Source organism: Bos mutus, chromosome 13 (assembly GCF_027580195.1).
Source record: "Bos mutus isolate GX-2022 chromosome 13, NWIPB_WYAK_1.1, whole genome shotgun sequence".
NCBI classification, from domain to species: Eukaryota; Metazoa; Chordata; class Mammalia; order Artiodactyla; family Bovidae; genus Bos; species Bos mutus.
The window spans coordinates 49,968,067-49,979,026 of NC_091629.1; the positions used below are offsets into that span (position 1 = coordinate 49,968,067).

Genomic DNA, 10,960 nt, shown 5'->3' on the forward strand with positions numbered 1-10,960 from the left:
TGGTAGATGAGAAGTGGTTTATTAGAATAGGATGCCTGTGAGGCTTGCAAGTGGACAGGTGAGGAATGCCACACCCGAGAACTTACTGGGCTACAGTTTTACAATCAAAGGATAAGTGGGGAGGGGGAGAAGACCTTCTTCGTCTTCCTTGAGTAGACATGATGTTTTCATCATTAGTTCATCCTCCAGGTTGTACAGGGAAGTTTTCTAGTCCCTGTGTGGTCAACTAGGTCCACAAATTATTTTTTCATGTGTGCAGAGAGCATGTCCTAGAGGTCAGTAACTCACTTGCTCACTGGGCAAGATGTAGGGCTCATGCCACAGTTTTTTTTATTGTTGTGGGGCATGTCTCATGCTTCTGTTGCATGGTTTTGTTGCTAAGCAAGCCTGCTTGGTTCTGTGGTTAAGCAAACCTGCTTTCTCGAGTAACCATTAACTTACAGGGGTCTCCCATATTTTTCTACTTACAATCCCCTACTGCGATTAACTACTTAATCACCTTGGAATCTTCACACACACACATTAATCACCTTGGAATCTTCACACACACACACCAATCCACGTGAAAATCCTACCAGATGCAACTTCAAAATATGTCCAGAATCCCATCATTTCTCCCACTGCCAGCTCACTAGTCTGGACACCTCATCCTGCTCAATAGCTCCTCACTGATCTCCCTGCTCCCTGCCGCTGCTCCCCCCCAACCCCCCACTCCAACAGGGATTCAGTTAAAACATAAGCCAGATCATGCCACCCTTTGCTCAGAACTCTCTGAGGTCTTACAGAGGTCTACCAGTGTAAGCAGGTAAGCGAAGAGGTCCCTGGAGAAAGAGAAGCAGAAATGGCTTTTCTTGACACAAGGGAAGCCATTCTGGCCTAAGCCATTTTATGATCTAAGCCTGGCCACAAAACTTGCCCTTGAACAGTTCTCAGTAATGAATGATCTTAAGGGAACAATAGCATGCAGAAAAGAGGCAGTCAAACAATACAGCGGTGATAAAGCGCAGTCTCAGTTCCTCCTCAAGGGATTATGCATAACAATTCACCTCTGAGTACTGCAGGAACTACAGTCCCCACCCAGGTAGAGGAAGGGATGAGGACACTGACCCTTTCGACTTCAATCAACTGAAGTTTGGACTCTTAGTCAACCCTGGCCCCAAATCTATGAGGAATTCTTCATGAATATGCACATACCCTTAGCTTAAAAGTGAAAGCGAAAGTTGCTCAGTGGTGTCCAACTCTGTGACCCTATGGATTATACAGTCCATGGAATTCTCCAGGCCAGAATACTGGAGTGGGTAGCTGTTCCCTTTTCCAGGGGATCTTCCCAGCCCAGGGATCAAACCCAGGTCTCCCGCATTGCAGGCGGATTCTTCACCAGCTGAGCCTCCCCCAGTTTTGCTGTTCAGGGAGACAGTGCTTTGGGAGATTCCCCATGCTCTCCTTATTGACTACAGGAAATATTATTTCCCTCCTCCTCCTATCTTTGGCTTGGCAGTGTCTACTGGTTCAACACCCACCAAAAGGCAAACCCAGTTTTGGAGTAACACAAGGATCCCCGGGGCTAGGTCCCTACTGCTTCTCAGACCTCCTCTCCCAGCCCCGGTCCCTCAGTGACACTGACCAGGAGCTGGACAAGCGCCCCCTACAGGGCTTCTGTCTCAGGTGTTCACTGGGCCGGGCTCACTCCCTCACCTCCTTCCTGGGGGGCAGCCCCTACCTCTCCTTTGCTCTCTCTCCCCTCACCTCCTTTTATTTTCCTTCAAGGCATTTGTTTCTACCCTCCAAGCTGTGTAGCTACTTGTTCATGACATTTCTCTCCACAAGAACAAAAGCTTCCTGAGCGCAATCACTATAGTTCACTGCTATTTCCCCAGCATTCAAGCACCGTGCCAGACAGGTGTCAGTTAATATTTACCAAGCAAGTAACTGGATGTCGAAAACGTTCCCTCGGGAATGGAACGTCTGAGTTGGATCAAAGGGAAGGAGAGAAAGCACAGGCAGGAGTCAGAGTGGGAGCTAATGGGTAAGCTGGGCCATCAGGGGTCACAATGATGGACAGGGCCTGATGGCGAAGGCAGAGAGGGATGCGTCTGTCCTCCCAGCCCCCATCCTCTGACTCAGGCCAACAAGAGAGGGATTTGGGGGTGCAGCCCCACTGGCAAGGATGCTCCGGGGGTCCCCCGGTCCCAGCTCTCGCTGGCTCCCCAGGGCCTCCGTGGGTCTTCCTGGCCGCTAATTCTCACCACCACACTCCCCTTTTGCAGGTGAGGACACTTGGAGAGTGACTTGGCCCAAGGCCCTTGGGCGCCCCACCCCAGCAGGAACCTGTGAGTACAGCAGATCCACTCTGACACGGCTCTTCTCTGGGAGTGGAAAAAAGCCGTACTTGGCCTGGTGGAAAGAAGCTCTCCCCGGGGAATAGGCCGGGGCGCGGGCTCTGGGGGAATGGTGGGGGTGGGGTCTGAGGGCTGGAGGCCCCCCCGGAGGTCCGGCGGCCTCGCTAGAGAGGAAGGACCGGCCCAGACAGACCCCCTTCCCCGGGCTGTCCAGGCCCCCCAACTCGCCCCCGACACCTCCCCCAGCCCACCATGGGGAAGGCCCTCGCAGACTGGGGGGTTCACCCGGGAACACCCCACCTCCCAGGCCCGTGGGTCGCGGCCAAATAAGGCCGGGCTGCCGTGGCCCCGCCCCTGCCCGCCGCCGCACATTCTTCTGCCTTGTAAGGCCCGGCGCCGCGCCCCGCCCCGCGCCCCCACCCTCGGGCCCAGACCCCACCGACGGCCCGCCGGTCCCGGCTCCGCAGCCGCTCCGCGCACCGCGCCAGCACCTTCTCCGCACCAGGTGGGAGCCCCGCGGCCCGGGGGGTCTGGTGTGGGCGGTGTGACGGCCGCGGCTGGGACATGGGGACGCGAGGCGGAAGCGGGGTTCGCAGGGTCTCTGGGCAGGGACAGATCGCGGGGCTGGGGCTGCGAGGTTGCTCCGTCCTACGGGGATTCGGGCGGCGGCTGGGCAGCAGGGAGACTGGACAGGCTCTGGGAACCAGTGGGCCTGCAGCAAGGGACGACTGTCCAGGCCCTGCCCCTTCGCTGTGAAGTTAGAGATGCCGAGCCCAGAACTCGAGGTGTCCCGGAGGACGGGAGGGGCCTGGGGTCGCTGCTCTAGAGGACGCATCTGTGTCACAGACGGGAAACAGCCCTGCCAGGCTCCCGCGGAGCGTCCCTGACCCCTCCCCTATCTCCTGAGGCAGGAAAGAAGGATGGAGACTGGGGTAACTTGTCTCCGCCATCACACCAACGCTGAATGCCATCTCCGGGGCTTCCCTGCTCTGAGCCCGCTAGGCCTGCTGGGTGGGGAAGCTTGGCCAAGGGCTGTAGGGCTCATCCCCTGTACCCCCTGGCCTGACTAGGCCCTGGGCTGCAGGAAGTGGTCCCCACTCCTTCCCAGCCCTGCAGCTGCTCTGGCTACTTCAGGAAAAAGTCAGATAACTCCCCCTCAGGGGAGGCGAGTTTACCAACAAGGCAGCTGGCACTGCCAGCCATTGAGACCCTGAGGTAATGGGGGACACAGGCCGTGTCTTTGCTGTTACCAGGGTTTCCGGGGTCAGAAGTGGGGAGGTGGCACCTAGCTGTAGCAGGCCAAGGACCAGTTATATCTGATCCCTGGTGTCTAGGACCCCCAGGAGGAGGCGGCGATGGCTCCAGGTCTTAAGAGCTCAGCCTGGCTCTGACCCCAGTTCCTCAATCAAGCCTACAAATTGCTTCTGGTCACCACAGTGCCCCTCAACTACCATTGGCCCACCAAGAAAGGCCATTTGCCACCCCCAGACCTAAGCCTAGCCCAGGGTCCCGGCTTCCAGTTGGACTCTATCCCTCTTATGGGCACACCAGTTCTTTTAATTGCACAGTGGGGGCACCCCATTTTCCCCACCCTGCGAAGTTCAGTGCTCCAAGCCCTGTCATGGCCCCTCAAGAGAAGAGGGTGGGGATGGGGCGGCCATGGAGACAGGGCGGCCAAGCCAGGATCAGAGCAGTGGGTGAGCTCTTGGCCACTCCTGCCACACCTGCCCTAGGACTGTACAGATGGGGGTGGCAGTGACTGCTGGGGACCATGACAGTCTCTGCTGGGCATGGTGGACTTCTTCTCGGCGGCCTTCTGTGGGTGTCGTGAGTTAAAGTTTCCAGAGAACATCCAGCTCGGGGAAGAACTGGGCTCCTCGAAGCACTCATACAGGAGAGGGTGGCACTCTCTGCCCACGGCACTGTCCCACCCCCACCCTTGCCCAAAAGGGAAAGGCTTCTGTCTACCCACCTTGAACCACACAAGAATCACCGAGGGCCAGGTGTGTGGGTGCAGGGGGACAGTCTATAACTATAAGCAGTTGTGCCTGTGGGGAAAGGCTGGGGCTGGCCAGCGTCCCTGCTCAGGGTTTAAGATCTCAAAGGCCAAAGATCCAGAATGGCTTGAACAAAGTCATGGGATAAAGGCCTGGAAGACAGATCGAGGAGCAGTTAAGGCTTCTTGCAGATCCTCAACCACAAGACTCAGGACAGAGGAAGAGGGGGCAGCAGTCCTGGGGCCCCAAACTGCCCAGAAGCCATGACAAGAGTTCAGGGAAAGAGCCCCTCGTTGCGTCTCGTTTCCCCATCTGTAAGTGGGATCAGTAGACTGGCTGCAGCTGCCTTCAAGGTCATTCATTAAACAAGCATCTGTGACTGCCACCATGGGCTTAGGTATAATTCAGGGTGCTTACACCAGCCCTGACTGACTGTGATGGAGAGAGACCTTTAAGTGCTTGCTGTCAAAGCCAGGGTCGGGGAACTGCTCCCCAAGGGCTGTCTGAAGAACTGGGCTCAAGAAGGAAGGGTGTTTCAGGGGGAGAACCAAGAAGGAAAGTCTGGGGGTATCAGGGAGCAGCCAGAGGTCCAGCTAGGCAGGATCACAGCTGGCAAGAGGGATGGCAAGGCGAGTCAGAGAGCAGGGTAGCGGAGGCTCAGAGGGCCTCCTTCTGTGCCAGGCCTGGTAGGAGAGGGGGATGGCAGGAACCCTCAAGGGCTTCAGGGTGAAGTACTGGGGTCCGCATGCAATGGGCGAGACTGGCTGGAGGCTCGGAGGCCAGGCCTAAACAAATGCGACGGGCAGCTGGGGTGCTCGGTCCGGGAAGCTCTATGCTTCTGTAAGCACTGAAGAGGGAGAACAAAGAGAGGGCCCAAATCAGGTCTGTCCCCCACCCTAAGGGGCTGGTCAAATGTGGACAGGTGGGGGGAAGGGAGGCTGCCCAGAGCGCTGGCCTTCCAGAACCTCCAGAGGAGGGAGAGGAGGAGGAGGAATGTGAGGAATGCAGGGCCGCCTACCGGCTCCTTCCTGCTGCTGGGGGCAGGGAGCCTCGGAGCCTCTCCAAGGCTGCCCACCTTGTCACTGGGAGAGAGATGGATGGTGTGAATGCTCTTGAGGATTAAGGGAGATAAAGCACGGAAGTGGTTGGCACCGAACCCAATCCTAAGTGTCTACCCACACGATGACAGCAGAAATAGCTTCCTCTGGGCCGGGCACCATGCCAGGGGCTTTTCGGGCACAAGTCAACGGATCCCTTTGGCTGGGCACTCCTATCCATTCCAGATGAGGAAACACTTCAGAGAGGTAGAGGAAGTTGTTTCAGAGCATATCACAAGGCCAACGCTGGCTGCTTCTGTGATGAGCCGGGTGGCAGGAGCCCCCAGCCTATAGGAGCACGAAGGCCAGGCACAGCCGAGTGGGGTGGGGGTAGGCCAGAAGATTCTCTGGCCCAGGGTCACTGGCTTGCCCATCTGCACCCTCTGCCTATAGGGAAGCCCCACACGCCTGCAGCCAAGATGTCCAGTAAACGGGCCAAGGCCAAGACCACCAAGAAGCGGCCACAGAGGGCCACGTCCAATGTGTTCGCGATGTTTGACCAGTCCCAGATCCAGGAGTTTAAGGAGGCCTTCAACATGATCGACCAGAACCGGGACGGCTTCATCGACAAGGAGGACCTGCATGACATGCTGGCCTCAATGGGTGAGCAGAGGCGGGGCTGGGGGGCCGAGTGGGCCCACGAGGGCTGCAGCTGGAGCAGGCGGTGGGGCGGCTCATCCTCAGGAAACACTTCCTGTGTACCGACTGAGGTGCCCACCCTGGAGAGGAGCTGCCACCTCTTTCTCCATTTAACAGACAGGGAAACTGAGGCACTGAGCAGTTCGGCACTTGAACCCAGACAGGCCCACGCCTGCCTCAGACAGATCTGAGGTTTCAACTGCCTGGTACCACTTCACTGAAGGAAAAGGATCAGCAGCTACAAAACTGCAGACTTTCCATTGTACAGATGGGGAAACTGAGGCCTAGAGTGGAGACCAGGGCACCTTCTTGCTCCCTCAGAGGCTACCTGTGTAAGATTCTGAGAGGCGGACTCCGGTGACTTCCCCAGACTCAGAATCTCAGAGCTGAAAGGCCTCAGGAATCTAGCACCTTGCACCATTGCTCAGATGGGGAAACTGAGGCCCAGAGGCCAGGCCCCCAGATACCAAGGTGGTCTGCCTCCACATGGCTCCCCGTGCACTGGCCACAGACAACCCCCCTCAGCCCCAGTTCCTGGCGCCGCTTTCATCCAGGTGAAAGTATCTGGGTCAGACACCGGCTGGGGGGTGGTCTCAGGTAGCAGAGGAGGCAGCCTACGGCAGTCACGCCTGAGTCAGTCCCTGGCACCGCCCCTCACTGAGCAGCCCCACTCAGGCCCGTGGCCCGTGGGTGCATCCCAGGGGGTCTGGTGAGAGGGGCAAACGACCTAGCGGGACCAGGAGAGCGGACACTGGACACTGTCCCCACCCTCAGCGCCACACCTCTCCCAGCTTCAGGCCAGACTCACCTGGAGGCTCCTCCCTGGGAAGTCAGGGGCAGGAAGGAAGAGGCCTGGGCAGGACAGGAGCTGTGTGTCTGTCACAGCTCTTCAGATCCCATGGGGACACAGCAGAGTGTAGGGCTCAGAGGAGACAGGGACACAAAGACTCCTTCCCATTTAGGAGGTAGAAGCCGGGCTTCCCAGGTGGCCCAGTGGTCAGGAATCCACCTGCCAATGCAGGAGACGCAGGTTCGGTCCCTGAGTCGGGAAGATCCCCTGGAGTAGGAAAGGACAACCCGCTGCAGTATTTTCTTACCTCCATGGACAGAGGAGCCTGGTGGGCCACAGTCCATGGGATCACAAAGAGTCAGATGTGACTGAGCACACACACCTGGGCTCTCAACCCCAGAGACTAGACTGGATATTTACCCAGAAAAACCCCCACTGCTGTTTGCAGTTCAAGTCAGTGGGTCCACAGATCAGTCAGGGTCTCTGGTTAAGAACATCACCCTCTGGGAGTTCCCTGGCAGTCCAGTGGTTAGGACTCCGTACTTCCCCTGCAAGGAGTGTGAGTTTGATCCTTGGTAGGGGAACTAAGATTTTGTGGGTCACGTGGCACAGCTGAAAACAAGAATCAGAAACATCCTCTCAGGTTTAAAAACAAGAGCAGCAAAGAATAGCTTCCCTGGTGGCTCAGACGGTAAAAACAAGAGCAGCAAACAATAGAACAGTAATAACAAGCGGCAGCTCTGCAGGTATGATCCTAAATCTCAAAGGCAGGCGTGATTATCATTCTCATTTTATAAACGAGGAAACAGGCTCAGAGAGGTTAAGTAATCCGCCCAAGGTCACACAGCTACAAAGTGGCAGAGCTGGGATTTGAACCCAGCAGCTGATCAGAGTCCATAGGGCTGTGCCAGTCACTGTTCTGTGCATTTTACAGCTGTTGCCGTCCTCATCTTCGCAGTTCTCCTCAGGGACTGGGGAAGCAGGCACAGAGCTGGGATTCAGACCTTAGCCTGTGTGGCACCAAAGCTCACTGGTTTACCTACTGTCGAAACTGTGCCTAGGGCCTGGGGTCTGGCTGCCTGGCTTCACATACTGGCTCCATTCCTCACTCGCGGTGTGACAGAGGACAAGTCACCTCACCTCTGAGGTGAAGCCTCAAGTCCCACATTGGTGAAGGGGTAAGAAGGCCGAGGTGGTGACACTTAAAGCCATAACGCACACGGAGTGCCAAAGGCAGGGAGCAGTCAGCAGAAGGGGGCTCTTATACCTCAGACAGCGTGACCTACAGCGATATCCAGACCCCAGACCCAAGGTAGAAATGGTCGAGGCCGCCAGGGGAGTGGGTGGTGATTATCAGTGGGGCGGGGCAGTCAGAGCCAGCGGTCCCAGAGAGAGGCTTTACAGTTTACCAAGTTAACTGCTGCTGCTGCTGCTGCTGGTAAGTCGCTTCAGTCGTGTCCGACTCCGTGCGACCCCATAGACGGCAGCCCACCAGGCTCCTTGGTCCCTGGGATTCTCCAGGCAAGAACACTGGAGTGGGTTGCCATTTCCTTCTCCAATGCCTGAAAGTGAAAAGGGAAAGTGAAGTCGCTCAGTCATGTCCGACTCTTAGCGACCCCATGGACTGCAGCCTACCAGGCTCCTCCGTCCGTGGGATTTTCCAGGCAAGAGTACTGGAGTGGGTCGCCAGTGCCTTCTCTGACTTAAGTTAACTAGTCTGCTCTAGTTTACTAACACTAGGGCTTCCCTGGTGGCTGAGATGGTACCTGTAATGCAGGGTTCGATATCTGGGTGGGGAAGATCCCCTGGAGGAGGGCATGGCTATTCACTCCAGTATTCTTGCCTGGATAATTCCATGGACAGAGAAGCCAGGTGGGCTACAGTCTGTGAGGTCGCAGAGTCGGACACGACTGAGTGACTACCTTTTCACACTTTTAAATAGTTTACTAAATTTACTGTCTCTTGTCAATGGGGCTATGCAGGGAGGGGACGGGAGGTGAGAGCAGGCACGGATGGCCCTTCCCCACAGGGAAGAACCCCACGGACGAGTACCTGGAGGGCATGATGAGCGAGGCCCCGGGGCCCATCAACTTCACCATGTTCCTCACCATGTTTGGGGAGAAGCTAAACGGCACAGACCCCGAGGACGTGATCCGTAACGCCTTCGCCTGCTTCGACGAGGAGGCCTCAGGTCAGTTGGCAGCCTCGGGACAGAGGCCTGGATGGGGCTGGGGCCGTGCACCTCGCCCGGGCACCCCATGTATGCAAGTGGCACCTGGCTGTGCTGGCACCTCAGGGCCCTCCTCTGCCCCCCAAAGGCCAGGACAGAGATCATCTGTCCACCTGTTTCTGCCACCAGAATAATAAAAGCTGCTTCCTCGTTTTGTACCCCCCAAAGGCTAAACTGAAACAGCCCACATCCCGCACGCCTTCCCACTCCTTAGCTCTCCTGTTGTCTTAATGCACTGGCCTCTGCTTTTGACCCTTCCAGAAACCAAACCATCTCAGGCCCGTGGGCCAACAGGTTACAGAAACCAGCGCCCCTCACCCTCAGGTTCTCCAAAGGGCTTCTCAGCCACTGTGGGTCTCTCCCAGGGACAGGCCTGCGGGACACCACTTTGGTGGTTTCTCAGGGCCTAGAGGTGCACCACAGGCCTAAGCACATTCAGAGCCTTTTCCTGACTGTGTCACAGCTCCCTAACTAGGCTGGCATATTTGCCTCCCCATTTTCCAGATCAAACAGGCAAAGAAAGGTTAAGTAACTTGCCCAAGGTCACACAGCTAGAAAGAAGAGGAGAACAGCATTCAGACGCAGGCAGTGGAGCTCTGGGGCCCAGGTTCTTCAAGCAGCACCGTCAGCACCCCCACAGCCCCAGGCAGGGCCACTCCAACCCTCACAGCCCCAGGGCCCCCATCCGCACCTCCACAGAAACACCTCGCAGACAGCCTCACTGCAGAACTGTTCCCGCTGGGCCCTGGTGACCTCGAACCGAACAGACACCAGGGCTGTGTCTTTTCCTGGCTGCCCCCTCCAGCTACAAGGTCTGCGAGTCCTGGAGGGTGCCCCGGGCAGGGGGTGTGAGGTGTGTCTCAAGGCCCTGGCCCTGCGCCCCCTCCACCCCCCCTCCCCAGGTTTCATCCATGAGGACCACCTTCGGGAGCTGCTCACCACCATGGGTGACCGCTTCACAGACGAGGAGGTGGACGAGATGTACCGAGAGGCGCCCATTGATAAGAAAGGCAACTTCAACTATGTGGAGTTCACCCGCATCCTCAAACACGGCGCCAAGGACAAGGATGACTAGGCCATCCCAGCGCCCCCTGCCCGGCCCCTGTCCCAGCCACCTGCTCCCACATATACCGTATGCACCAGCTCCATGCCCATGAGCCCAGAGCCCCCTCTCAGAGGACTCTCCCCCTGAGGGGCCGGGGGCCCAGCTCCGAGTGAAGGAAACGGGCTGAGAAAGCACAGCACCAGGCCAGGGGCAGAGCCAGCGGGAGGCCGGTGACCCTCCAAGGAAACCCCATCTTCTCGGGAGCTGGGCCAGGGGGCTGGACCGGGAGGCCCCGAGGGGAGGCCCCTAGGAGAGCCCCAGCCTCGGCTGTTGCCTGCCCGCTTCCGGGTGCCCCCACAGGAAGGGCGCTGTGTCCTGGTCTGGGACACCACTCCACTTGCACCCCCCCTGCAAGCCCTTCCCCAGCCACTGCCACAAACACGCATCTCACCGAGGTCCCCTCTCAGAGGACAGGGTGCCACTCCCCTCCCCGACACCGCACCCCCCCGGGAGTGTGCTCTGGAAGATGCAAGAGGGCGGACGTTCATCTTGGGGAGGCAGAGCCTCTAATAGAAGGTTGAGCACTGCTTTGGGTGTGTATGTCTGTGGCTGGGGTGAAATAAAGGTGCCCTGAGGCCCCAAACACCTCCCACCCTCTCCTTCCCCAGTGGCTGCCCTGTCCTTCCCTCCACCCCAACTACCAGCCCAGGGAAGGCTCAGCTGAGACCAGACCAGCAGCAGGAGCAGGCAGATCCTGAGGGGAGAACCTCTCCTGGGAGGGAGCCAGCAGAGGGGGCAGTACCCACCACAGCAAACCCCAGTG

The 10,960-nt window shown here is 57.8% G+C and overlaps 1 protein-coding gene across 1 annotated transcript; it reads left to right on the forward strand.

Annotated features, from left to right (window-relative positions):
* The first annotated feature begins 2,686 nt into the window (after window positions 1-2,686).
* MYL9 (myosin light chain 9) lies at window positions 2,687-10,724 on the forward strand. Its single transcript, XM_070381680.1, has 4 exons — window positions 2,687-2,844; window positions 5,827-6,036; window positions 8,892-9,053; window positions 9,995-10,724. Exons 2-4 carry the CDS (start codon window positions 5,853-5,855, stop codon window positions 10,165-10,167), a joined length of 519 nt encoding a protein of 172 aa, XP_070237781.1. The 5' UTR covers window positions 2,687-2,844; window positions 5,827-5,852; the 3' UTR covers window positions 10,168-10,724.
* The last annotated feature ends 236 nt before the right edge of the window (window positions 10,725-10,960 follow it).